Consider the following 27,529-nt stretch of genomic DNA (forward strand, 5'->3'; position numbering starts at 1 on the left):
GAAATTCAGATTACACTCGGGAGTGATTTATGTCCTCTCTGAGCGGTCACGTTGATTTTTCATCGTTTGAGCCATTACACAGTAGAGTGGAAAACTCTGATCCAGTATTTTTTGGTCCGGAAACGGTATATATATTATTCTAAACGTATATATATGTTATATATATACTCCTTCTCCACACACACATATTCTAAATATATGGAGGGACATTTTATATGTTTGAGAGGACTATAAATAACCATTGCCACCGAGAAGAAACAAGAGACGAAAAGAGAGAAGAATACCATGCCGATGTCTAGAGCAATCTGCCCCGGAATTTCTAAGCCTGTGCCGCGGAGGGGCACCCTGATTTCCCCGGGTTTCCGAGCGGGGCTCCCGGCTGGCAGCCCCGTGGGGTCGCCCCCCAGCCCGCGGAGAGGAGGAGGGAGGACATTTTGGGCGGCCCGGCCGCGCTCCCCTCGCACTCACCCGCCGGAGGTGTTGACACGGCGCAGAAAGTCGCTGGGAGCCGGTGGGGTCGGGGCGGCGGCGAGGCAGCGCGGCGGGCCGGGGCGCGGGGGGGCCGCCGCCGCCCGCCCCCCGCCCGAGCACCGAGCTGCACCTCCGCCCGCTCCTGGCGACAACAGCAGCAACGAAAGAAAGAAAAAAAAACAAAACAGAAAAAGAAACAAAATTTAAAAAGGAGAAAACGAAGAGAAAAAGATTGGGGGTCGGGGCCTGCCACTCTGCCGGTGGGAGACAGGGAGGCGACCCCGTTTTGGGGTGGGGGAAGAGGTTTCCCCTGCGAGGAGCTAGGGACGGAGCTGCTCCGCACGGCGCCGGCTGCCAGGCCCCCCCCCCCGCCCTCCCGTCCCGCCCGGGGGTCGCCGGGGCCCCCCGCTTCCCCCGGGCCCGGCGGAGCGGCCCGCCGAGCGGCCGGGAGTCCCCACAAGCCGCCGGGACTCCCTGCCTCATTCCCCGCCTTCCCCCCCGCCTGCCCCCTGCCTGCCCCTCTGCCTGCCCCCCGCCTGCCGGGGCCGGTGGCCGGGCACCCCCGTCCGACCCGTCGGGGCCGCGGCTCCCGGGGGACAGCGAGCGGCGGCCGAGGGCGGAGGGCGCCGCGGGCGCGCAAGCAGCCGCCCCCTGCGAGCGCGCCGCGGAACAAAGGCGCGCAAGGAGCCGCCGGGGCGGCCCCCCTCGCCGTCCGGGTTTCTGTGTGTTTTCCCCGGGCCGCCGCCTCCGCGCTGCGCTTAACTCCCGCCGGTGGGGAGCCCCGGTGCCTCCGCGCCTCTCCCGTCCGCGCTTTGTGCCGCTGCCCCGCGCCCGCGGCCGCAGCGCCGCGCAGCCCCGCTCCGATGTCACCCGATGGGAGGGCCGAGCGGTAATTCATCTTGATTTGCTTCATTGTCCCGGGGATCGCAAACTATAATCCTGTATAATTTCACGAACAAGCAGGTTTAGAATTAATGGGTCAATATTATTTAAAACAAAACACGCGAGAGCACGACCTTTTCCTTCAACTACGTGTTGCAACACGGAGTGGCAGGAAACTCCGGGCTAACCTCTCAACCTTCGGGCTCCGAGGGGTTGCGGTTATTTGGACTGCTCTTTGTTTCTCTTAATGTCTGAAGGGGGATTTTGAAATAGAAATGTAATATTACATGAAGGATCTTCCTGCTTCAGGGAAAAGGTGATTGCAGGGGGCGGCAAAGGGGACAGATTATTTTGAAGCAGAGCAGTTTGTTTGCAAACTGCCTTTTTCTTTTCTTTTTTATTTTTCCTTCTCCCTCTTCTTTAATGTAATAAAAACTTCCTTCACAGCGGGAGCAATTTATGCTCCAGATAGAGCAATCTTGTGGCTGGTCATTCTCGAGGTCAACAATGTGAAATAATCCATTTTCTCGGAACTGTGCAGGGGAATAATAGAATCTTGTCTTTTTTGCAAAAATGCAGAGGCAGTATTTCCAAGCCCCGAGTTAATTTAGCATGTAACTTTAGTGTGAGGGATTTTTTTACGTGAAAAAATAGTGGCATTTATTTGTATTGCAATAAAAAGTACTGCCCCGTGTTTCCAGCGAATGTGATCTAGACTCAGCTATCAGTCAATCACTGCAGACTAGTTACTGCTGTGCAGTTTAGCTCAGTAAATAAAAATCCAGACAAAACTGTATGCTGTATATTTTACTCCCATGAAATAAAACACATTTTTCATGTTTGCTGAAAAGTAAAACAATAATATTGTACGAAATGTTATACACAGAGCATGTTTTACATTGCAATATCAGAAACATCATTGCATCCACCAGAGGTACTATTCTAAAACTGATATTCACACAATTTTTTTTTAATAATTATATGTTAGAAACATACAGTGTCGCATTTAGTATATACATTCCCTTGCTCACAAGCAAAAAAATCCTAATCGCTTCTGTGTAACATGCTTTATTTTAAAGCCTAACCTTTTAAAAACACTGTTGTGATATTACTAACAACTGCTTTTATAAAATTAATTTGACTTTTCGATATATATACATCCTTTCAGTCATTTTATGTTAACAATGCTAAACTTAAAAAATAACAAGCTTATAGTAACATTAAAATGTCATATCGTATCCAGTCAAACATTTGTCCATATATATATATATATATGTCCTTGTAACTGTTGAAATACTCTTAGTGAAAGATCTCAGAATCTGTAGGAGGTCCTTTGAAAACAAAGGAACTATCTCATTTCAGTGGTTTCCTTTTCTCTCTCTTTTTCCTCTCTCTCTCTGTTTTTTCCTCCTTTCTCTTTCCCTATAGTGCCCATTACTTTCTAGTGTAATTCTCAGTCTCTGTGGGAAATGGGGAGGGATTCCCATGCAGTGTTTAATACTTTTGTATCTCACACGGGTCTGTCCACAGCATACTGGCAAGCACTCAGGTTGGAAGCGGGGTTCTGCACACTGGCATAGCCAAAACTGGAGTGCTGCTTGGCTTTAAGTCTCAGACTCGCCAAGCTGGAGTTACATGTGTCCCTATATACATAAGGAGGTGTTGGAGGAGCATAAGGACAGGCTGGCGTTGGCACTGCAGAATTCAGGGAGGGATTGCTCAAGTTGTTCAAGTTATTCAGGCTGTTGAGGCTGGAGCCGGGGACCCCCGTGACTGCAGAGGGTACCATGCTTGAAGACATACTCATGGAGGAGATGGAGTTTGGAGGGGAGAACATGCTCTGAGAAGACAGAGGGTTGACATTCATGGAGTTGAAGAAAGGAAAGCTTTTGGTGGAGAGGGAAGCGGAGGTCAGGCCTTTGGCTGCCCAGTTGTTGTAAGAGTAGCCGGGGTACATGTCATCGTAGGGCTGCATGAGGCCGTTAAACTGTGGACCAAAGCCATTTTTGCAAAGCTCGGCTTGCTGGTTCCTCTCTCTCTTTCTCCATTTGGCTCTGCGGTTCTTGAACCAAACCTTTAAAAACGGGGGAGGGGGGGAAGGGAGACGCGCGTTAGTCAGTCAACAGCCACAACCACAGCCCTTCGCCAGCCTTTGGGCCGACATACGTCCGGGTGCCTATATACACAAATACATACGCATGGGGCACATGCAGGCTCTCCTCCTTCCCTCCGGAGCCCGCTGCTGCTGACGGGGCGCCGAGCACCACGGCGAGGCCTGGGCGTTGGGGGGCTTTCGCGACCCCTGTTCTCCCCGCCGCCCCCTCCCTCTCGTATTACTTGTGAGGCACTAACTCCCGACACGGAGGCGAACGCTTCCGTGTTTTTTTCGTTCTTCTTTCCCCCCTCCTTCCTTGGCTTCCTCCAAACTGGAGCCATCCAGGGGAAATAGGTAGTGCAAGATCGAGAGCAAAACGCCTGGAAATCCGCAGAATTTTAAAGCAGTGTTTCCTGTTACGGGGAGGGAGGGGGGAAGCCAGCAACTAATAAATCGTTGCTTCGGTTTGTTAAAGCTACAAGTTCCCTTTGTGCGAAAGCTTCCAGAGCCGAAAACCACTTCTAAGCAAACTTGTTCGACTGCTCCTGGGGGTGGGGGGGTGGGGGGGATGATCACCTTTTAACAGCGCGCTAAATCAGATCTAAGGGACCCTCCCCGCAGACAATGGGGGAAACGTGCCCGCTCCCAATCCACATCTGGGTGTCTGACCGCGGGGCAGCCGCCGGCAGCGCCGCCGCTGTGTGTATTGGAGTCGCCCCGCGGTGTTTACACGAGCCCCGCTCGCCCCGGGCCGCCCGGCGGCGGGGGGGCCCGGAGCGGCTCGGGCGCTGTGGCCGCGACCCCGGCCCCGCCGCCGGGGCAGCCCGGGGGGAACCGCAGCCCCCAGCCCGGCCCGGCTGGCCGAAACCGGCAGCCCCGGGAAAAGCCGCGCCGGGGAAGCGCCGGCGGAGTCGCCGCCGGCCGCCACCGCTCCGAGCAGCAGCGACGCGGGGAAAAAAGCCCGTTTTCCCCCTCGCCGTCCCGAGCGCCCTAACTGCTGCCAGCGCCGCCCCGGCCGCTCGCTCCTCGGCCCGGGGCACGGCAGCTCCCTCGCTCTGCGCTCGCTTTGGGGCAGAAATAGTGCCCTGCACACCGTCCCCCTCCTCGCTTGCTTCAGGCGATGCCTGGGGCAGCAGTTCTGGAGAAAGGGAGTCGGAACTGCCGGGAATTGGGGGTTCAGCCGGCTTTGCAGCGCGGTATTTGCATGCAGAGCAGGATTTGGCCGGGGCTCGGTGTCCTTTTAGCGCGGAGCTGGTACCATAAATCTCGGAGGGGGAAAGGGCGGAGAGAGCGCTCGCCGAACTGGGAAACCCAGAGAAAGAAAATGCAAGGAAGGGCACGCCGTGAGTGCCTCTGAGTTAAGTAAAAGCCCTTGTGTATTTTACATCTTTTTCTCATTAGAGGCAGCGCAGGTTGCAGCCTGTTCCAAGTTGCTTTCTTAGCTAATGTTTTCATTAGCGTTTCGATCAAAAGGAGCAGGACGCTTTGCACGGTGAGGACGAAACGTGCAATAAGCCATATTCCAGAGAGAGAGAGAGAGATCCCAATCTGTCTCGCTTTGACAGAAATGTCCTGCTCTGTGCTGCTTTTGTGCGAAGGCTCTGAACTTTGAATACAAACCGAAATCGAAAGCAGCTGCAAACATTGCGGCCCCGCTCCTCTCCCCGCCCCCGCCCCTAGCTGTCGGAACCGGGGTTTCGTGACGGGACTTACCCTAACCCTGGCCTCGGTGAGGTTGGTCCAGACAGCGATCTCCTCCCGGGTGGACATGTCCGGGTAGCGATTCCGCTGGAAAGTGGCCTCCAGCTCTTGCAGCTGCTGGCTCGTGAAATGAGTCCGCTGCCGCCGTTGCCTCTTCTTCTTGGAGGGGTCCTCGGATCCTGCATCCTCATTCTTGCTCTGCTGGCTCTTATCTTTCTCTGTGAAGGAAAAAAAAGAACGAGAGGAAAAAAAAAACCGGGCACTTCAGACTCAAACGCCTTTTCTCCAGCGACTGGGGGAGAGGGCTGTCCTGCACGGCGACGGATCCTCCCGGCCGCGGCAGGCAGGGTAATCATTAACTGCACGCGGCAGCCGCGCCGGCCGCCTGCGCCTCCAACCCGCGCATCCCGCGGCGCGCCGAAGCACCGCGCTGCTCCGCGGGCGCTCCTACAGCCCTGCACACCCCACAGACAGACCCGTTACGCAGGAATAGTTATCGGGGAGCTAGGTGCACGGAGCCGCCTAACCACATACCTATATACAGGTTATTCCCTATCTATGTACCAGTTATTCACCTATCCGTATACAAGTTATTCGTCTGTGTGCAAATTACTCGCCTATCGATGTGTATGTTATTCATCTATCCCATATATATATATATAATTTGCCTATCGATATATATGTTATTCACCTATCTATATATATCATTCACCTATGAATATACATGTTATTCGCCTAAATATATACATGTTATTCGCCTACCTATATACACATTATTCACCCGTCTATATGCAGGCTGTTCACCTATCTAGGCACATGTAATTATCTTTCTCTGCGTCGGCACACGGATCCCGCACGCGTAAAAACAAGCAGGGGGTCTCGGCTCCGGTTTGAGAGCCCTCCCGGGGGAGAGGGCGGTGGTGGCGGTGGCGGCGCAGGCCCGGCGGCCCCGGCCGGGGCTGCACGTCGGGGCCGCGGCGAGAGTCTCCCGACGCCGGGGCTCCCCGGCAGCCCCGGGCAGGCGGTCCCGGGCGGGCGCCGCGGCACGGCAGGGGCGGCGGGGCAAACGCGGGGCAGAGGGTCGCTGCTGCTCCCCCCTCTTACCTGCGGCCTCGGGGCTGGAGGTGTCGGAGATGGTGTGCACCTCCAGCCGGTGCTTGGCGGACTCCAAGGAGGAGCGAGCCTGCCCCGGCGCCAGCGCGGTAGCCATGGCCAGCGCGGGCTGGTGGTGGTGGCAAGATGATGAAGAGGAGGAGGAGGAGGAAGGTGAGGAGGAGCACAGCTTATTCCCGGCTCCCAGGCGCTCCAGGCTTAACGGGTCTTTCATGCAGTTCATCGGCAAAAGGACGCCAAAGTCTACGTGCGCGCCTGGGGGGTTGATAGGAGAGTGTGTGCGTGTGTCTGTAGGTGTCGGTACGTATAGGTGTGGAGGCGCGGCGCCCCGTCCGCGGGCGCGGAGCAGCCCCGGCGCTCCCGGGGGGAGGCGCAGCGGCGGCGAGCGTCCCCCTTGTCACGGCCGCTGCGTGGGGAGCCGCGCCGGGCCGCGGGGGCGCAAGCGACGGCGACAAAACGCGGGCGAGCAGGTCCGGTCCCGCGGCGGCGGCACCGACACCGACACCGACACCGACACCGCCCGGCCCGGGCAGCAAGCGGCCGGGCCGAGCGGCCGCGGGGCTCCGCGGCGGCGGCGGCGCGGGGAGGTGAGGCGGCACCGGCGCTCCGCGGCGCGCTCCTCTCCGCCGCCCGCGCATGGACCCGCGCCGCGCCGCGGCCAGCCGGGCACCGCGTCAGCTCAGCCGCTTCCCTCTTGGCCTAACATCTTAAACCGGGGCGGCCTGCCCCGGGCCGTGATGTCACCCGCGCCCTGCCCGCCCCCGCCTCCTCCCCCCGCCGCCCCGCGCCAATGGGCGCCGCCGCCGCCGCCGCCGCCGCCGCCGCCGCCGCCGCCGCCGCCGCCGCGCCGGCCCCCGCCTCCCCGCGGGGCGGCCGGCACCGGCACCGGCACCGGCACCGGCACCGCGCCTGGCCCGCCGCCGCCGCCGCCGCCGCCGCCGCCCCCAGACCTCGCCGTTCCCGCCCCGTCCGACCGCCCCCCGAAAAGCCGCGCCGCCGCCGCGGCCCCCCTCGCCCCGCTGAAGGGCCGGGGGGTTGGTGCTGCAGCACGGCACAAAACGCGCAAAGCAGCGAGCAAACGCTGAGCAGCCCCGCGCCGCTGCGCTCGTTAGCGAGCGGTATAAACGGGAGAGGGCTGCAGCGCACCGGGTCGCGGAGCTCTGGTAGTGAGGGCAGCAGTGCTCGCAACAGCGAGCTGCACCGCGGAAAGCCTTCCCATCACGGGCACCGAAACAAGCCAATTCTGCGTCGCAGCCCCGACTTGTGGGTGTTGCAATCCCGGGGCTCGCGGACGGGCTCGTCCTCCTGCGGCCGCATCGAGGGCGGAGAAAACGGGGAAAACTCTCTCGTTGGTACTGCAATTCTCGTTCCGTCCTTTCAGGAGACTTTCAAGCAACGGGACCTCAGGAACCTTTTTCCAACCGCCTTCTACATTTTATTAATTTATGTATCTGTGGGGCCCGTCCCCCTCTCCGCGGCCAGGACCCAGTCCCTTACACTCCGCGCCTCCCGGCGCGCCCGGAGGGGCCGCGGGGCTGAGGAGCGTGGGCCAACCCGCACTCCAGCGCGCAGCAGCGCTCGCCGGGGCCACAAAAACCATTTCCAGACGCCAATGAGACCCGTCAAAGTTTTGCACAGTGCTGTCTGCGGCCCAGAAGCACTCACGCATCTCTCACACAGGCGCGGAACTAAATCTTCTCCCTGGGCACACAGGGGCAAGATTTAACCCCTAATCCCGAGGCGACGGCGACAGAGCAAATGCGCGCATGTACCTGCCAAGGCTGCTCAGCCGGCATGCCTGCACCTCCGCGCCCGCGCTCCCCCGTCCCGCGGCTGCGCTGCCCGCTGACAGGCCCGCTTATAGCGCGGGGGCCGGCCTGGTGCAGGCCAAGGGAGCGCAGGAGGAACGAGGGATGGGGGTTATTTTCAGCGGATCTCATACGGGGGCAGTTCGCCCTCCCATGTGGCTCAGGATCTCCAGGGGCCGAGGAGCCTGTCCCCGACCCAGCCCCGCCATCGAGAGCCAGGGGAGCCCCGAGCCGGGCCGGCCCCCGCGCCGGCCTGCCCGGGACGCCCAGGTCCCGGTTGGGGATGCGGAGCCCGCGGGAGCCCCTCGCTGAAAATGCGTGCGCACGTTGCACCTGGAGCTCATAATCACTCTGCACAATCACGGGCATTTTGTAACGAAAAGTTACAAAAACTTGCCACAGAGGCGGCCCTCCAAACCCAAATCAGAGCGCCCAAACTTTTCTATATCCCCTTGCCCCCCCCCCGCAAAGGTCCCTCTTACTCGCTGATGCTCTCTTCTGAGATACGTATCATCATCTCTTGCAATCTTATCGCTAAATTATACACATTACTTTCGCAGCCTGTTAGTAAAGAAGGTTAAATTAATTTACATTCTGCTCATTATCTGGTGTTTAAATGACGTGTTTTTATCCCTGAGATTTGGCAAAGAATCTCTTTCCTCAGACCCCACAGCGTTTCGATGGAGACAGTGCTCTTACATTTGTAGTGGATTTTAATCTGATAAGACTCTAATTTGCTTAAGTCTTTTAAATAGGGGGTTTAAAATGATTCTAGCCGTTTTCTTATTGAATTTCCTCTAATTCCCCCAAGATCATAAAGTATATGTGTAAAGTAAATATTTCCTCCCTTTGCACCGGCAGCAGATGACCTATAACTAAGTCAATATGAATCCAGCTCCATTCCGCACAATTTGTTTACTAATCACATCCCCGTTTCTTCTTAACCTCCCGCTCCTACCTGGTTCCGCACCCTTCCATCCCCCAGCCTCTCCCCGCGGCGGGATTCCGCGAGGACCGCCGCCTGCGCGGGCGCGGAGGGCGCCGGAGGGGACACGGCCCCCGCCAGCCCCGCCGGCCGGGATGCAACGAGCCTGCAAAGCCCCCTCGCTCTTTTAATAAGGTGAGCGGAGGCGGTGTGCGCGTCGGCCGGGGAAATACAGCCCGCCCTCAGCTTTCGTGCCTGAGCCCTTTTTTTTGCTGTTTTCGGTTTGGGTGTTTTTTTCGTGGTTTTTTTTTTTTTTTTTTTTCTGTTAGTTCGTTTAAGAAATGCCGGCTTCTTTCGCCGTGCCTCCAAACGAGCAGCCCCTCCCGGCTGTGAGGGCGGAAAGCGCTTCTCACGCGCTTATCCGCGCGCTCCCCGGCACTAGGGCGCTGCCCGCCCGCCCCGCGGGACCCGAGCCCCTGCTGCCAAACTCGCCGCTGCCCCGGCTTGTCCCGGGACACTTGCCGGGGGGGAGGTCCCCTGGCTGCCCCCCGCGGAGGGTGGCAGAGGAGGATTCCCCCGCCGGCCTGGCTCCCCCGACCCCCCCGAAAAGCTGAGGACAGCCTCGTCCCGGGGCGGCGAAAGGGAGCCCCAAGAGAAAGGGTGCCGGCATTTCCTTACACGCCTTTGATTAAAACCCCAGCACCCCGGGCAGGGGGGGAGCTACCACGCAGCCTTAGTTGTCATGGTGACCATAAATCACATAAATCCAAAAATACCCACCTATAATCTGACATGAAGCTTTTATTTCCCGAGCGAAATAATATTTTAAAAGCTGTCAACCGACCAAAAAACAACCTAATTGTAGTCACCCGAGTAATATATTAGCGGTAAAGGTTTCAATTAAAATGTCAAAAGTGCTTTTTTAATTTTCTGCTGGAAGCTCCCGTCCCTTTTTGGGCCCGGGTCCCGGCAGGGAAGCGGCCCAGCGCGGCTCGCCGCGCACGGCTCCGCTCCACGCTTGCTGAGCGGGGCTGCCACCCCCAAACGCCCGTTTGGGGGCATCTGCCTGGCCGTGGCGCTCCGTCCGGCAGCGCTTACTGGGGAGGTGCCCCGGTGCGCTGGGGCCGAGGGCACCTGCCAGCTCCAAACACTGGCGATTTGGGGGCGACCCACCCCCTTTTTATTTTTATTTTTTTTTAGTTTTTCCGACAGGGTGTTTCCGCCCTTGCGGCCCCGCCGCTGCGGTGGGCAGCAGGACGCGAGCGGGGCCGGGAGCGGAGCCGCGGGGAGCAGGGGGGGCTGCAAGCTCTACTGCTATTTATTTTCCCACTTTTGCCTTTATCTACTTATAGGATCATTGTTTCTAGACGTAATACTCTCCTAAATGGATAAATCGGTTCTTATGTAGAGTCTCCAGCTAGTCCTGTTGTCTTTTACCTTTGGCTTGTTGTCTTTCGCCTATCTCGGATTACCGGGTATTCTCCTAGATGAAGAGCCATTAATTACCCATTCAGTCAATATTAGGAAGACTACAGAGCTTTTTACATAGGATTAAGAAGACATCAGATTGTTCCATTAGTATATTCCTGCTCACGAATAAGCTTTCGTTATACATTTAGTTTTCCCTGGAGTGAGGCTAACAACTGCTGCATATGTTATTCTCAGACGGCGGGGGCGGGGGGCGGGAGGGGAATTATATCCCCGCAGCACAACAAATAACTTTTAATTTGCACTTCGCAGGGGCTACTGGAAGGGGAGAGTGACTTTCCCTGCCTTGCCCCAGCAGCGCCGGCACTTGGGTGCCCTTCCCGCCCCCGGCTCCTCCCCGGGGCCGGCCCGGGGACCAGGCGGGGCGCCGGGAGCGGCGGAGCGGCCCCGCCGCCGCGCCGGGCCGGGGCTCCGCCGCGGCCCCCCGGCCCCGGCCCCGGCCCCGGGGGCGGAGGCTGAGCCGCCCCCTCTCCGCGCCTAGGCGCCTCCAGAGGCACAGCCACCCGCGCCCCTCCACGCCGCACCTGTGAGCATCTAGCTGAATCAGCCTTTCGTTTTTTCCCCCCCCTTCCCTAAAAGTGATGTTAAGTTGCTGCATGTTCAGCCCCAAGAATGATTTTTTGGAAGCAGCTGAAACAATCAATTTGTGATGCTGAATGATGATATAAGGTGGTATGCGATTTCAACGCTTAATGTCGGGAGGCTGCCGTTTCAGCAATACCCAGGTTAGCGATTACAGAAAACGATTCCTTGGGTAGAATTCATGCAGCTCATAAATTGGATGCACACACACACACACTTTTTAAGCATCTTCCTATCCTGCAGAAAAGATTATTCGAATAACATCATCAGAAACCAGTACATGTGCGGTGTGGTTTTCGAAGCGTGTGCTTAAGTTTTCATAATTTTGTGGGACTGGTCATCCAGAAGCAATTTTTTCCGACTGTCTAGGTAAATATAACACCCGCTGAGCTGCATTTGACATTCTAGGCTGCAATAATATTTTCATACTTTCATATTTTCATTTCCTCGGCATGGCTACGGACCCGCTTCTTCTGAAATAACCCTCACTGTGCCTTGTTCCCGAAAGAGCTTCCTTGCAGGAACCCAAACATGCCTGTGTAGTCTGTAGGATCTCCTACTGAATTTCGTTTCCTCCTTTCACGTAAGTATTTGTTTGACTGTACACTCGCATTATTACTCTTATTGCTAATGCTACTAGTTAGCAATTATTCGCATTATGACTGCATATTGTATCTAGCTTGCAAAACTACTAACGCACTAGTAATTTCCAAAACGGCACTCCAACAGAACAGTATTTTAAATTATCATTGCTGTGTTTCCCTGCTTTCTAACGCAGCCTGCCCAAAGGACAAGACTCATTCGAAGTAAATCACAGAAAACATGAAGTCCTGACATGCAGGCAATGCAAAATCAACGAGCACTACATGATTCAAAGCAAAGCAAAGGAAAAAAAACCGCCCAAACCTCATCTGAATCAAAAGAAAACATCCATGATTTCTGTTATTTGTAGTGAGTTGCCCATGCAGCTCAGGGCATTTCAAGACTTGTCATTATCTGTTGCGTATAGATACATATAAGGTCTGCACGTATGCATGGCATATCTGCATGAATATAATCACATCTGTGGGCAGTTCTCCACTTCGTAAACAGGAAGGTTTTAATGGCTAGGCAACCCAGCATTGCTTCACCTCAAACTTATATTTTAATTAATGACATTAAAAGTGTTTAGATAGCAATTTCCCCTTCAATCCGAAGGGTAAAAAACAGACTTACTGATATGGTAATGAGGCAGGAAATTTTACACGTACTACAATAATCCGGGTTCATAATTGATGGTTAAGAAAATAACCATTTGTTTTTTGGCAGAGGAAGTAAAAGTTACCATGTCAGGGAGCATATGTGGATATTACTTTTATAAATACTTAGTTGAATAAAGCTGGTGTGTAAGGGCTCATAAATTTATTATATCAGAAAGGTCCCCACTTTCCCATTAGATCGTGCTAAGGGCTTTGATTAAGACCACCTGTTCATCAGGAGGAAAAGTCAGGGGAGGGTAAAAAGGCCTTTCTTATTTTCAAACCATATATAAAGCAATGTCACCCTTCCTTTCCACATTATTTAACACTTATTACTGGTAGAGGGAAAAAGTGCCAGACCCTGGTAAAGCCTATTTGTGCACAATTTAATATCATGTATGTTTCCGGGATTAAAAATCATTGGCTCATAATACCTTTGCGTTTGGAATTACCCTGGATTTTGCTTTCTAACCTTCCTTTAGCCTAATTGTTTCTTCTTCTAGGGGTTTTGATGTCCAGCTATCAAATCATGCTTAAAGTCTCCAGAGGAGGGGGGAGGTGGAATTGGGAAGGGGACGTGGCTACTCCTGAAATCACTGGATGTTATTTGAGAAACAGCAAGCTGTTTGGCCAAATAGGGTTAATACAGTATTCTGACAAGGAAGTGTTTAACCACGAGACCAGGAATACGTACATTATTAATTCAGTCTAGTTTCCTGTATTATTAATTCAGGTTAATGTATTTTATTTAAACAAAATTACGTTTATCTTGGATTAAACAGTCTCTTGAAATACAGCGCGCTTGTTTTCTTCTTTGTAATATATTTGCATTGCTGTTTTTCTTTACCGCCCGTTGGGTTGGCCTCCCAGACCCCCCGAAACAGGAGCTCGGAGGACCGGCAGGAGCCGGCCTGCCGGGAGCAGGGCGCTTGCGGGGTGCTGCAGCCGGGGCGGGGGCAGCGGGGGCAGCGGGGGCAGCGGGGGCGGTGGCGTGTTTATGGGGGCGCGTGTTTCGGGGGAGGAACCCCCAAGCCCGTGGTGGCAGCCGTGCGTTTCGCGGAGGACGTGCTGGGGCGGGTTTCAGTGCGAGCCTGCAGCCGCGGGGGCTGAGGGGGTGGCCCCGCGGGGCCGCGCAGGGCGCAACGCGCAAGTTGCGCGCAGGGGGGGCAGCCAGCCGCCCCCCCGCCCCGCGGCGGCTCAGCGCAGCGCGGCGGGCGGCAGGGGGCGCCCTGGGGCCGCGCAGGCGGGCGCGGCGCGGCGCGGCGGCGGGGAGCGCGGCGCCCGCCGGCGGCGGCGCATCCCGCGGAGGGGCGCGGAGGGGGCCCGGCGCTTACCATTGGCGCCGGGGTGCTGGCGGCCGAAGAGCTTGCTGCCGGCGGCCTCCTTCCTGCCCTCGGGCGCCTCGCTCAGCTCCCCCTTTTTGAGCTCCGCGTCCTTGGAGAAAAGGCACTCCACGGCGGCCGGCTGCACCCCTGCGGAGAGAGCGGCCCGGGGGCGCTCAGCCGCCGCGCACCCCCGCGGAGCCAGCGCGGCCGCCGCCGCCGCCGCCGCCGCCGCGGGCCGGGCCGGGCCCGGCCAGCGGCTACGCGCCGGCCCGAGAGCTGCGCGAAAAGCGGTCGGAAACGGGGTCTCTTACCTAGCTGGACACAGGCGGATACAAGTTTGCGACAGTTGGACTCCATTACCCGTTATCTGAAAAACATTAATTGCATCGGATTAAAAAAAATCATAATACAAGATTACGAGAGGGCAAATAAAAAAAGAAAGGCAACTTCTCGGGAGCCCCGTCGCAGCGATCATTTCCGTGAGCCACGTATTTTCCTAACGACTTTCGCTCGATGCCACTTCTCCCCAAGTCAAAACCGAGCCCCGCCTGCCCCGGCGGACAGACTGACCGCCCCGGCGGACAGACTGACCGCACCCGCGGAAAGGCGCAAAACCGCGGTGTCGATTTTCCGAGGTCGTCAAAAGGCTCAGCCTCCGCCGGGAGCCCGGTCGGCGTCCGCGGACGCGGAGCGGGGTTGCAAAACGCCCCGGGCCCGTCCCGGGGACCCCCGTCCTCGGCTCTGCAGCGCGCCCCGGGGCCGCGGGAGATGCGCGGCCGCACGCGGAGGCCCCTCGCCCGGGCTGCGCTCCCGCGCTCCACGGCCGCCTCCCCGGGCTGGGAGGCTCCGCTCTAAAATCACAGGATTAGTGCCTGATTGAGATGTCTGTTGGTGAGATATTACAAAATTCATTATCACAGCTCCCTACTAACTCGATATGAAGTAACACAGATGGGATTTTATTAGTCCAGGCTTCAAATGTTTACTTATGATAATTTCGGGGAAAATTTGCATGTCACCACCATTTCGGTAATCTTTCTTCTTCGCCTCTTTTTGAATGTCTGGGCTGGGTGCATTATTAGCTGGTGCTTAGCAATGCCGCAGCCTGGCGCTTACAAACATTTGGGTTGAAATAATCCCGGCAGCGGCGCCCCTGCGTGCCTTGCCGCTCCGCGGTCGCCCCGGCGCGGCCTTGCTCCCGGCAGCGAGGGTTTTACCCCCCAAAAGGGGGGGAAACGAGGGAGAAATGCCCAGGTATGTTCCTCGGCACTCCTCAGAGTATTATTATGACACAGCGATTTCTATTCAAAGCCGAAGGAGGCCTCGGGAGAAACTCCAATCCGTGCTAAACGCTCCCCCCCAATAACCGGGCCTAGTATATGAGCTGTGGCTAAATTATTTGGGAAGGCAATTAAGAAAACCTTATTTCTTCGCTGACGGTCCTTAAATCGGCTCTGTCAAGACTAGTCTGGCATGACAAATTCAGCTGCCCTCCCTCGCCGCCCGCCCCGATGGCTAATTTATCTAACAAATTGAGATACACAACTTCTCACCACCACCACCGACGGGAAGTTTTTCTCTCCCCCTAATCGCTCTTTTCCTAAGAGAAATGTACCGTTCCAGGCAGGATTATTATTACTTTCTTGCTATTAGTAGCCCATATTGCTCCTTCCCTTTCTCGTCTCAATATCCTCTCTTATTTTTTACGACAGCAGTTGTAAAACACATCTCAGCGCGGGGCCAAGAGGAGCGAGAAGCGTTTTCCTATTGTTTCAAGCCCGGTGACTCAATTAAAAGCGTCTCTGCTGTCCACTCGCTTTTCAATTTCCATTTCTCCAAGCACTTCTCCACTGACAATCAAATATTTCAGCAGCTCCGCGCAGTTACAAATCCAGAAAGCGCCCAAGCCGCGCAAGCCCTGGCTTTGCTCCGCGGCTCGCCGGGCCAGCTCGGTCCACGAACAACCTGCTCGGGGCACTCCGGCTGCAAAAGCCGCAAGACGCGAACAACAAAGCGCGCTCATGCGAGGTTTTTTTTTCTTTTTACTATCTATCGCTATTCTGTGGCGGAAGAAAATTATTCAGAGTCCCTGGAAAAAATCGCAGCAACGCCGAAAGAGGTCCGTGAATCGGCGGGAGGGTTTTTGTGAGAGGCCCGCGGAGGCTTGTCGGTGGCTCGCAAACGAAACGGGCGCTGCATGCGAGGCCTAAATCTCCGCGGCGCACGCAGGGGGCAGCCGGGCCCCGCTGCTCCCCCGCGGATGTTGCTCGAGGGAGCCAGGGCCGCGGGGGGCCCTGGCCGCGGGGCGCAAGGAGCGCGGAGACCCACCCGCGATCCCCGCGGCAGCCGCGGCCCCGCGCGGGGCTCGCCGACACCCGGGCGCGGACCCGGGCGCGGGAAAGGCGCTGCCTGCGCGGGGCTCCGCGGGGTCCGCGGCCCCGGGACCGGCTCCCCCTGTGACCGCCCCGCCAGGGCTGCAAACCGGGGCCCGGAGCAGCAGCCAAGAGGCAGCGCTTCCCTCCGCGCCGACCTTGCACGATTAGCCCTAATTGCCTCCGAGTAAATTAGCGACTCGAGCCGCTTTAAAAAGTCTCTCCACAAAGACGAGCAATTTGGAAATTAGGATTAATCTGATGGGATCCGGGTAATTACACAACCCGTAGCAAAAGGGCCCGGCTCCAGGCCTCCCTCGCTCGCCAGCTACCGCTTCCCAGCACAAGCGCGGCGCCGCGGCAGACGGGGCGCCTCCGCCGCGAATCGGCCCCTTCCCGCCCCGCGGCCGCGGCCGCCCGCAGCCCCGGGCGGGCCGCGGCCGGGGCCGAAGCGCGGCCGCGGCCGGGGCCGCCCCGCGGCGGAGCCCCCCGGCGGCCGCCCCGCGCCGCGCCGCTCCGCTCCGCTCCGCTCCGCTCCGCAGCGCCCCGCGGGCCTCACTCACCGGGGCCGGCTGCGCTCCCCGCCCCGCTGTGGCTCCTTCCCGGGCGCGGGGCTGGGCGGCAGGCGCTGGGCGGCGGGGCCGCGCCGGGCTCCTGCGCTGGCTGCGGAGCCGCCGCCGCCGCCGCTGCCTCCCTCCGTCTCCTGCCCTCCCTCCCGCTCCCTCTCCCTCTCCCTCCGCCTCTCTCCCTCCCTCCCGCTCTCCCTCTGTGACGTCACAGAGATTCCTCCAAACTCGCCGCGGGGCGGGGGAGGGCGGTGGCGGCTCCGCGGGGCTGCGCGGGGCTGCGCGGCGCGGACGGGGCCTCGCCGCCACGGCCGCTCGGAGCGCCGCGGCCTCCCCACCACCACCACCACCACCACCACCCCCGCGGGGGAAGGAGGGAGAGGGGAAGCAGCGGGACGGGGTGGCCAGAGGAGAGGCGGGGTGGGAGCGGGCGGCCGCGGCCCCTCCGCGCCCGCGCAGGGCGCGCCCCGCCCGGCGGCACAAGTAACTTGCCCAACTTTTCCAGCGGGGGCCGGCGGGCGGCCGCGCCACCGGCTGCGCTGCCGCCAGGTGTGAGGAGGGATGCCGACCTATGCGAGAAGTCCCTCTCTTTTCTTCTTTTTTTCCCCTTTCCATTTCTTTTCTTTTTATTTTTTTGCAGTCCCCGGGGTTATCGTTCCTACACGTAGCGCTAGTGTAGTGCCGAGGCAGGCTAAATCCTTCCCCCGATCGGTGTTATTCACCGCGCCTCGTTCAAGGATGCTAGCGAGAAAATACCTCCATCGATTCGCTCCCTGCTTTTCCAAAACGACACCGCGTGTGCGCCGGGGAGAGGGGGGATATATTTTCGATTTTGTGATATTTTCTATGTTTAAAAAAATAACGAAGTCGCATAGAATGATTTAAACCAAACTAAAATGATCGGTTTCCTCGCAGCATTTCCGCGGCTTTGTTCACAGAGGGACCATTTCGAAAAAAAATACTCGCTTTCTTAATTCGGACGCTGCACCTGATCTATTTGTGGCTATTTTAAAATTGTTTCAGCCTTGAGGGAGTCTTGGTTATTAACAAACGTGGGCAGGGGACAGGCAATCATTTTTGGAGGGGGAAAGCAAATCCTTTGAAAAGGCTAAGTTTTGACCGAGTAGTTCCGTAGAGGGCTCCTGGGGCAACCGCGCTGCCTTCAGCAGCACCACGAATTTCCGACGTGAACAGAAAAAGCGATTTAAATGCGACGCCTTAGCAATTGCAGCGCGAAGCGGAGAGTTTGTTTCCTCTCGCAAGGGATGAAAACGTGCGGGAGTTTTCTGGAGAGAAATAAAGGCATTAAACGTGCCCTTGGCTACCTGTCCTTGGGACCGCTCCGCCAAGCGGAATCCATGTTCGCACCGCGCCTGAGGAAGGAGCCGGAGCGAGGGGAATCCCCAGCCGCAGCCCGGCTGGGGTTTTCCGGGAAGCGCAAGCGCGCTGCAGCACCCCGCGGGCTCGGCTCTGCCGCGGGGCTCCGGGCGCGCAGAGCGCGGCAGGCTGCGGAGCGCAGCGCGGCCGCGGAGCCGGTCTGCCCCGAACGTCCAGCCGCCCGGAGCCGGTGCAGCTGAAGTGAGCAGCTGGTGGGAAATGCAAATGGCTCCTAGAGAAACATAAGATACAGGGTGATTTTCATTCCCTCCTCGAGTGTGTGGAAGGAGCTGGACATACGTTTCACGCTCCTAATCCTTCTTTTACATTTTTAGTCATACTCCTATTAAACAACTAATTAATGCCCAGAATCACCAGGGAATACATTAGACATGCTGCCGCCGAACAGGGGTTCTAGGGTGTCTGCAAACTATGGAGCTGACTTAATACACGGATTTCAATTTTTTTCCCTTCTGTCAAAGCAATAAATGTAATAATAGAATTCAGGGCTAGGAAAGGCCGCGGCGGTTGTATTTATGCTCTGGCTTCCCCCCTCCCTCCAGTGCAATAAAACAGCTTTAAAAAACCCGACGAACGTAAAAAGAGTATTTCCCCACCGGGGGTGCCCAGGTTTGCAGCCGGAGCCCGACACGAATCTCCTAATTTTGGTTGTCGAGGTTGGCGCCTTTGACACCGAGGACGGGGACTCGCCTCCTCCTCCGCTTCGCGGCCCCCCGGCAGCCTTCCCTGCTTTTTTACACGATTTGAAAACCGGGCTCTGCTCATTCCTCGCCCAGCAGAGGAGAAGCTGTTTTGGTAACTGCCCGTCGCTGGTGTCCGTTCCCGTCAGCTGGCGCGGCGCAGTGCTCCCGCCGGCGCGGCCGTTTGGGGGTTTCTCCCAGCGTCAGCGCAGCGCCCGCGCTGGGCGAGCCCGAGGAGGGCTGGGTGCCTTGCTGCTCTCGGGCTGGGAGAGTTTTGCCCGGGGACAGGGGAAGGAAAAAAACCACCACCAACAACAAAACCCCGCAAAGCATGACATGATTAAATAGAGACCCGTATTTCAGGCATTCCTCAATACCTTGCACCAGCCGCCACCATTGGGGGACTGGAGAAAAACGGAGTTATCCTCGGAAGTGTGCGATGGGGCAAGGCACGACCATTTACTTTCTTCATTCCTGGATTATGATCTCAACCCTTGCAAGCAGTCCTTTCCGTCTCATCCCCCCATCCTCTCCTCCCACCTCTCTGAGCTCCTTATCTGACAGCAAACGAGTATGTAAATACCTATAGCTGGCTATGTTTAACACACTCAAACATTATTGATTTGTTGGGCTGCTCGAAAATTTTCTTCCTGTCCAGATCTGGTTTCAAAATTGCTCATTCAGGCGGTTGATCCCGATGCTACAATACAATAATTGTTAAAAAATTAAGCATTTCAAATGGACCCATTGATTTGCATATAAATTAAAATTACTATGCCTAGCATATTCCAGTGTTCTATAATCATTTCGAAATTAGTGCTTAACCACTTGAGCTAAAAGAATATATAAATGTCTGTATTGACTCACTAATGAATTACCTAATTAAAACGTCCTGAAGATCTTGGTCGTTAGAAAGATCGTTAAATCAGGGCACATTAGGGGTAAGGATGACAGTGTGACTCGGCGCAGAGCAATCTCTGTTAACACAAAGTAATCTAAGCTTCACACAATGATTCCTGTATTTATTTTTCTTTGCTTTGATCCCTTACCCCTCCTCTATTAATTTTTTTTTTTTTTTTTTTTTTTTAAGGAGCAAAAGAAGAGGAAGTGCAAATATTGCCCGGGTTGTTCTAGTATTTCTGCTCTCTGGGGCGATGCCGCTGCAGGAAGGCAAGGGCGCGGATCTTTAAGCAGGCTGCCCTGGGCAGCGGCTGCTCCCCTGCCGGCAGCAGCCCGCGGAGCGGGAGTCGGGAGCCGGGAGCCGGGAGCCCCGGAGCCGGGAGCCCGGAGTCCGCCCGGGCACGGAGGCGCCGGCAGCGCGCTTACCTGCGTCTGGCGGGGAGGGATGAATGAAAGGCAGCTCTTCTGATGGGAGGCAGCGCAAAGCAGCGCCCGAAGTTCAGGGGGAAAAAAAAGAAAAGAAAAGAAAAAAAGCCTGGCAGTGTGAAAAGCTGTAGCCTCGGGGGCTAGCCAACAGCCCCTTTCATTTCAAGCACTTATTGATTTGCTGTTGTCATCTTTGGCGACGCAGAAGGACACTTGAAAGAATTTCTGATGGGGCTCTGATCTGAGAAACGAGGTGACCTGACCGCGCTCTCACCAAACTCCTAATTACCACATCAACTGCCTTAAAAATAAAACCGGGGTGTGTGTGTGTGTGTGTGTGTGTGTGTGTGTGTATCTTTGACAGCTACAGAGTTTGCTTGTGGCGAACTTTTTTTTAACTGTTCGGAAACTCTTCTCGTCGCCTGCTCGCACCGCAGCCGCTCTCGGGGTCCGGTGCCCGTGTGCCCCCGCCACGGCGGCGCTGCGGAGGGGCAGCGGGTGGCGCCGTCCCCGGCGGCGGCCCGCCGAGGCGAGGCCGGGAAGGCACGGGCGAAATGCGGCATCCCAAACGCGGCGGGCTGCTGCAGACGAGAGGGGCGCACAGGTCAGGGTGAGGGGTGTGCGTGTGTGTGTGTGTATGTGTGTGTGTGTCTGCCTTACACTGCATCAGACGTGCAAGCCTGCGACTTGTCTGCGGCCAGCTGTTTGAGTATCATCAGAAGTGGATGTATACTATCGGAAAAGGGGAGCCAAAAGGAAAATCCAGATGAGAAAATAAGGTGAAAAACCTATTATCGAAGGCACTAGGAGGCAAACGGTGTTTGGTGCTGCTTGTACACAGACATATACCACTGACAGATGACAGCAGTGCTCTTGGCTAAAGAGAAATACACTGCCTTTGTCCCACATGGTGCGCACACATGCACATTCCTCCTTCTTCCTGCTCTGGCTGCTGCTTCTTAATGACAAAGGAAACCATCCTAGTATGGACATCTTTTTTTTCCCCCCTCTCTCTCTCCCTTTCTCTCCCTCCCCCCACCCCCTAGTGTGTGGTTGCTCTTTATTTTGATGTTGGGAAGCTGAGGAACGGGATTAACACCCGCCTTGCCCACTCTGATTCTGTCTGCTCACTCCCCACAGCACCCAGACCCCATCCGTGAATGCTGCAGCCGGCTTTTGGTTAGCATTTCGCTACCCGTCGATTGGCTTGTTAGCACGGCAGGGCACTTGTCCTCTCCCAGCAAATGCCTGTCCCGTCAGTTCACGTCTTCCCTGCCCAAGGGGATGGCTCCTTCCCTGCAGTCTGGGCATGCTACCTCCTCCCTTCCCAGTGGGTTGGCCTCTTACACCTCGACCCCCAGCTGTGGCAGCCAGGATTGTCTGTGTATACCCAATTCTTACACTCTCTATTAAGCTTCAGCTCTTCAAGGTGTGGTTTGTAAGAAGGCAACACTTACCAATAAGGATCAGAAGGCCTACCTCTAGTTTTCAAGCATCATCGTATGGCTTCAGTCATTTGTGACAGGACTTTTCAGCCCATACCTTGCTCATATCCCATGTCCAACGCTGTGTATTTAACATGTCTATCTTCTCTCTACATGTCTGACTCTGCAATATTGGCATTTGACTTCCTTCTCAGTAGTGTCATGTTGTAGCCAAAGGGAAGGGATGAAACCACCCCTTGTTATCTTGTAAGAGCTGGATTCAAATTTGGGGGTTTGGGAGCTTAGCAGAGAAACCCTAGAATGGGTGTCACTTGAAAAAAAATTTTTTTACATGCCTTTCTATATTGCTTTGAACATCTTTTCCAGGGCTTACAGGAACCTGGGATCTCTGTGTGCTTAATTCTTTTTCATCCATGCTTGGTAAAATTAGACCTTCTGGTAAGTGCTGCAGGTGTAGGCTGAAAGCCACATTTCTCAAAAAACAGGTATAGCACAACAGTGCTGCTACTGTTGGAGTGCCACCGCTCACGAGCCTTGCTCTTGCTCTTGTGCGGACACCATGCAGGTGTCACACCTTCCATCTGTCACGGCATGGAGGGAGTCATTCCTCATGCTCTGAGCACTCACAGTATTTGCCCTCACTCTCTTCAGGGAGCCTCTGTCATGCTTGCCACATAGCTGCTTCTCTGGTATTTTGCTTGCCTTTTGGGGGGCAAGTCCATCTCTCAAGCTATAAAATGTTCTGTTTGAAGTGTTCAAGCACAGTCTCTGGCTGTGGCCTTCGAATGCTTCTGAAGGAGAAGGGGGGGAAAAGGTGGTGCCAGACTGACCCTGAATCTTCTCTCCCTTATGATTTTGTTGCAAAAGTATCTCTCCTCACTTTTGTTTTGTTCGTTGGGCATGAAGTGGTTATGAAGGAGCTTATTGAAGAAGCTGAGTTATATGCGCATCGCTAGACTTTGCCTCTCCTCTCCGATGTGGCTATGAGGTCACTTGATGTGATGATGTGCAATGGATATGTTCATGTTTTTTGGCATCTTTGTTGACCTACATATTGCTGTGGCCGAAAAGATAGATGTGCACAACAAGTATCCACCAGTGTCTGATTTCACATTGTTTCTTCTGGAAAGTCAACTTCTCCTTTCTGCTTTCAGAAGCCTTCAAGTTATGAGCAGCTTATGGTGGCTGCGTGTATTGACTTAGGGATGAAGAGTATGTTAAAGCTGGTTAGAAATCTTTCCATCTCTCAGCATAAATTTCTTTTTTGCCACAATATCTCACCAAAGAGGTGGATGAACCCAAGTAAAAGATGGCAAAATACAGTTCTCTAAAATGAATTGATTTGTTAAGAGAGGGAAACCTTTTGTTTGTACCCAAAGTAAAATCTCTGTAGCAAATAAATCTGGAACTCTGCAATGGCCACTCAGCACGCTGCAGTCTTGTGCCAACTGCAGTTTAAACCCCTTATTATAAAATACCAAGGATTTTCTTTGTTTGTGGTGCAGAAGTGTTCATGCCCCCTGCTTCACCTCCCACCAGCTGCAGAGGGCAACGGGGAGCCTGCAGCATTTCGGGCCTCAAACCCTTTTCTGCAGAAACAGTTTCCATGCTCAGAGGACGTGAGAGGCATGACAAGGCCCGGCGCTGCGCCGTGGGGGCAGCGCGGACCTGTGGGCAATGGCGCAGGTCTCCCTTGCAAAGGGTCTGGGGCCGTGGCAGCACTGCTGCGCTTCACCCTCATCACCGTGGCCGGGAGAGGCGGAAAGGGGGAGCTCCGGCCCCTCGTGGCAGGGCGGTCCACACTCCTGGCCTCGGGCACCCGCTGCCCCGCAGCCCTTGTCCTTGCGTAGGGCTGGGACGGGGCGAAGCCTGCCGGCGAGCGCCACGCGCTGAGGTGCCGGCCCCTCAGTCGGGGGTGGGAGGGCGGCACGGAGGGGAAAGCCCTGCGTAGCTTCTCAGGGCGGCTCTCTGAGGTACGAGGCGGCATTCGCACCCTCCTGCTTTGAGTAACGCGGCAGCAGCATGCGAACCACGTGCCTGCCATTCCTTTCTCCCTCCAAACGTCCCGGTGATGAGCGGTCCTGGCCGCTGCGGCAAGGGAGTTTGTGAACCCCACCTGCAGGCTGGGCAAGAGGCGTGACACAGGCGTGCGAAGGAGGAACTGGAAGCTAAAAGTTAAGATGTCAGGAGAAAAACTTCCTGCCCAAAACGTACCGAGGTAAGCGCCCGCGGCCTGCCTAGCCCACGGCCCCAGGAGAAACCAGGCGAGCGGCTTTTCCGGAAAGCCTGTGTGTGCCAAGACGTAAGAGCGCTCCCTTGCTCCTGTGGAGTAAGGGGGTCGGCTGCTCCCTCCCTGCGGCTGCCCGCGAGCGGGGCGCAGGGAAAAGAGCAAAACAAGCTCGCTCGCATTAAAACTAGGCATCTGTGGCAAACGAATCTGTCGAAACCAAAGGGCGGGGAAATCTAGCTTAAAAATAGCATGACTGTTTAATTTGGACAGCCAAGTAATTCTTGTCACTGTGACAACAGGTTCTTTACTTGGCGTGCGATCCCTAAAGCCTTCAATCAGTTTGGAAGGCATCACAGGTCCTGGTATCTTGCCTGCCTTCCCTTGATTTGCAAAAGTGATTTCAGGGTAATTGGAATAGCTGGTGGGACTGTATTAAATGAAAGACCTGCTGCTAACTGAAATTATAATCTGATTCATCTGGCAAGACTTGCAGTTAGGGCTATCAAAAAAAAAGACAGAGAGGGAGCATTTCCCGAAGAAACCTTGATGGTATCCAGGCTAATTTTGCGGGCAAATGCTTGAATCATCCCTGCCTTTCTCTGAGATTTCTGGTTTTCTGCTGACTGCAGCTGTACTATTTGTTTGACAGAGGAGAGCAGAATTTGGGCCGAGTTATGTAACCTGTTTCTGAAGCTGATAACATTGTAGTGGGAAGACGGCGGACAGCAAACTGTAACTCTCTATTTCCTGTCCCAGCTCTTCTAAAAGCACTTTGAAGAGGTTAAAATATTAAGCAGCAATTGGGGAAATCGCTCGTGTAAGGGCAAATGCAGTGGCATCCAATAGATTGTTCTTTGTCTGGGAGCTTAGCCAAGCTCTCTTACTCACTATAATATACCATGTCAAAGAGCTGGCTCCCTATTATACAGTGCTTTTAAAAAGTGTTTCACTTGGAAACTTAATGGTAAATTTTCTTCACCAGTTGATTTCTGCTGTGCTACTTTTTTTTCTTTTACTACTTTTACATGAAGTAGTTCTGGCATCCCCCATCAGAGAAAATGTTAAATGCTTTTAGAAAAATATTTATTCTGATGGAATTTATGATGTGTTCTGTTATTCAAATTTATGGTAAGCTTAATGTGGTAGGTTCGATAAAACAGCTCTTGATGACATCGTGACAATCGCATAAAGCCATACTTTTAGGCATGTTTGGACAGCGTATCAAAAAGTGTTTGGAAACAGAATGTGGGTATAATAAAATGCAGGGTAGAGTTGGAAAGATCTTCAAGTTAAAAAAAAACACAAATTCCGAACTAAATGAAAAGTTTATGGGTACGCTATAGGAGTGTCTTCATTTCCCCAGGCAGAAGACACACTGACTTTGAGGTCAGACTTGAAGAGGAAAGATAAAAGGTACTTCTTTTTGGGAAACATGAAAAAAATAGTGTTCACGATCTTCAAACGGCAAAGCCCCGGGAGACAAGCACAGAAAACAGGAGAACCCATGAGCAGGTTTCTTCTCCAAGTTCCTCTCCTTCCAGGCACTTTGCTTCCCAGGAGAGCAATGTGCTTGTTGGTTATGCTAGCTTTATCAACAGAAGTAAGACTTAGTGCTGCTTGGAGCAGAGTCCTTTCCAACTGCTTTCACTGATGATATTGATACAGTCTTACGAGGACAGCATGCCATGTAAAACAGTCCTCTGTTCAGCCAGGCCATCCCTGGGCTGTAGACCGTAACTAACTATGCTCCATGGACTATCGCCGAATGTATGTTTATGGAATCACTCTCTGTAACTATAGCCATTGATCTAACAACTGAACTCTTTCCACACGGACATATTTCACTTTTTCCATCTGCTGTCTACTGGCCTTATTTTGAGGGCTTTTCCCATCCTGGATAGGGTTTACTCATGCCACCATTTCTGGGGAAAAGAGCCCTGCTGCCTTCCAACGTCTAGCATTGCACTATTCAGAGAATATATTCCCCAGGTACCCTTTGGGGAGAAAAGAAATAGGCCTTTTAAATTTGGCAAGCAAAAGCTGCTGTAGACCCGAGGAGATCTTTCTGCCGCTGATCTCTCTGTCTCTGCCTGCTACTGGGCAGCTATAGCTGATTCTGGTTATTGTTTTCCCTCCTGATTTCTGAGACCAAACATTCTCACACAGTCCATTTGACTTTAATTTATTTTCCTTTTTGCCTCAGAGCACTGGGAACACGGGGGCCATGAAGACTTTGTGGCAACCACCTTGCCATGAAATGAAATGATGACTGAAGCCCAAATTAAAGCAGGGAGTTTCAGAAAGAATTGTGTAATAATAACAGCCAGGAAGTTATTTCTGTCTTCTTATATTTTAAAAGCTACTGAACATACCTGTGATTATAAGTGAGCTGTAGGTCAATAAGAAGGGCTGTTAGTGCTTTCATTATAATCTCAATTGTTGGGAGTTTACATAGCACAAACATTAGCTTTGTGGTGAAAAGTACAGCATGTAAGCCTTTTGATCTACAAGCAGTGAAAGAAAAATAACTTTTTTGCTTTGTTTTTGTTCCCTCCAAATAAACTTTACAAACTGGGTTACAGCAGGAGCGATCTGATGTTTGAGCTATAAAACATGGCATGAATATAAATGACATTGGGCACTCCCACTTTGCTTAGTTTGGGAAGAAAATCCTTTTAAAAGGCACGATAAGATCTCTTCTGAGTGTGCTCAGTAGCAGATATCGCTGTCTTTGCAAAGAGATGAGAAGCCCGAAGTATGGGCTTCTCCTGTCTGGTTGTGCAGTGAGTAAGAGACAGCGACACTCCCTCTGTTGCTCTGAGACCTGCAAGAGGGCAGGCAGATGCTCGAGAAATGGTGCGAAGAAGATTTTGAGATTCTTTAATTAAAACAGGGCAAGGGAGCAAGGAAAAGTCTTGAGATGCTTTCCCTTTTTTTCAGTTAAAAAGGCCATCCTTTCTCCTTTTCTCCCATGAAAAAGGACATGAGTGAGCTGTGGCTTCTCCAGGCCTTCCCTTCCCTAAGAAATCAGTAATGAAATCCTGAACAGCTGGTCTCCTTCTTGGCACTTCACAGAGAAGGGGGTGAGGGGAAGAGACTTCAAGATTATGAAAGCAGGAGCCGCAGCTGCTGCTCTTGCAGAAGTTTTCCTGGGAATGGGCAGGTACGGAGCCTGGGGATGGCTGGGCAGGCTTGTGTAGCAGTGGTGGGTGGCAAATGGGCATCTGCCAAACTCTTGCTCTACCTGGCACCCCAAACGGCCAGGCAAACTTGCTTGCTCATGTGTGGCAGAGGCAGCTCCTGCCCAGGCTGTATTGAATGACAGACTGTTTCTTTAGCAAACCTGTTTGTAGGTTTTTCCTAATCTGCCGCTGCACAGTAAAGCACAAAGCATTCCACTTTTGGGTTGTTTGTCACGCCCACTGAGCTATGGTACAAACAGTGAGTAATCCTGTATTTGCAGATGATATGATAATACAAAAGGAGGGGGTATTTAGGCATTCCTTAAGTGTTTCATGCTTGACTTGGAAGAATGAACTAGAGTGTTGATTATGAGCCTCCCGTTCCTGCACCTTACCAGAGGACTTGCTGTCTGAGTCTTTTCCCAGCTTCACTGGTCTCTCTCCCTAGCACCAACTTTCTAGGCTTTTGGTCTCACACATCTACGCTGGCTTCCCATTCTGGGGATGTTTACATGTAGTTTATATGAGCAATGTGATTTAGCCAGACACATTTTCCTAGAGAACAGGAAAGCTCACCCCGGTATGGGACACTGTCCCCCTCTCTCCTCCCACTTAGGTATCACTTAAAAAGCATAGCTACACTGAAACTTCCCAAGATAATGGTCACGAGATTTGTTTTTGCATTTCATTTATTTTTCAATA

The 27,529-nt window shown here is 54.4% G+C and overlaps 1 protein-coding gene and 1 long non-coding RNA gene across 4 annotated transcripts; one reads left to right on the plus strand and one right to left on the minus strand.

The window, feature by feature from the left end:
• Positions 1–2,145: 2,145 nt before the first annotated feature.
• On the minus strand, positions 2,146–19,048 carry PITX2 (paired like homeodomain 2). Of its 3 annotated transcripts, none has more exons than XM_067297620.1 (6): positions 19,022–19,048; positions 13,940–13,995; positions 13,638–13,775; positions 6,254–6,517; positions 5,162–5,367; positions 2,146–3,427 (listed from the first exon to the last, which is right to left on the minus strand). In XM_067297620.1, the coding sequence occupies exons 2-6, from the start codon at positions 13,983–13,985 to the stop codon at positions 2,864–2,866; spliced, it is 1,218 nt and encodes a 405-aa protein (XP_067153721.1). In that variant the 5' UTR covers positions 13,986–13,995; positions 19,022–19,048; the 3' UTR covers positions 2,146–2,863. The 3 variants fall into 3 exon arrangements, with proteins under 3 accessions (XP_067153721.1, XP_067153720.1, XP_067153722.1); XM_067297619.1 differs by lacking the exon at positions 19,022–19,048 and adding an exon at positions 16,564–16,689; XM_067297621.1 differs by lacking the exons at positions 6,254–6,517; positions 19,022–19,048 and adding an exon at positions 16,564–16,689.
• LOC106491941 (uncharacterized) lies at positions 11,001–13,278 on the plus strand. Its single transcript, XR_001293853.2, has 3 exons — positions 11,001–11,434; positions 11,574–11,648; positions 11,844–13,278. It is a non-coding gene; the product is annotated as an uncharacterized lncRNA (long non-coding RNA).
• Positions 19,049–27,529: the final 8,481 nt, after the last annotated feature.

Source organism: Apteryx mantelli, chromosome 5 (genome assembly GCF_036417845.1).
Source record: "Apteryx mantelli isolate bAptMan1 chromosome 5, bAptMan1.hap1, whole genome shotgun sequence".
NCBI classification, from domain to species: Eukaryota; Metazoa; Chordata; class Aves; order Apterygiformes; family Apterygidae; genus Apteryx; species Apteryx mantelli.

What these genes read in the sequence shown, in the direction of transcription:
- PITX2 (XM_067297620.1), bottom strand. Translation starts at nt 13,985, where the DNA reads ATGGAGTCCAACTGTCGCAAACTTGTATCCGCCTGTGTCCAGCTAG. An exon ending in CCAGCACCCCGGCGCCAATG is followed by an intron (nt 6,518 to 13,637) that starts GTAAGCGCCGGG and finishes TCAACCCCCCAG; the next exon opens with GCGCGCACGTAGACTTTGGC. An exon ending in CTCCAGCCCCGAGGCCGCAG is followed by an intron (nt 5,368 to 6,253) that starts GTAAGAGGGGGG and finishes TTTCCTTCACAG; the next exon opens with AGAAAGATAAGAGCCAGCAG.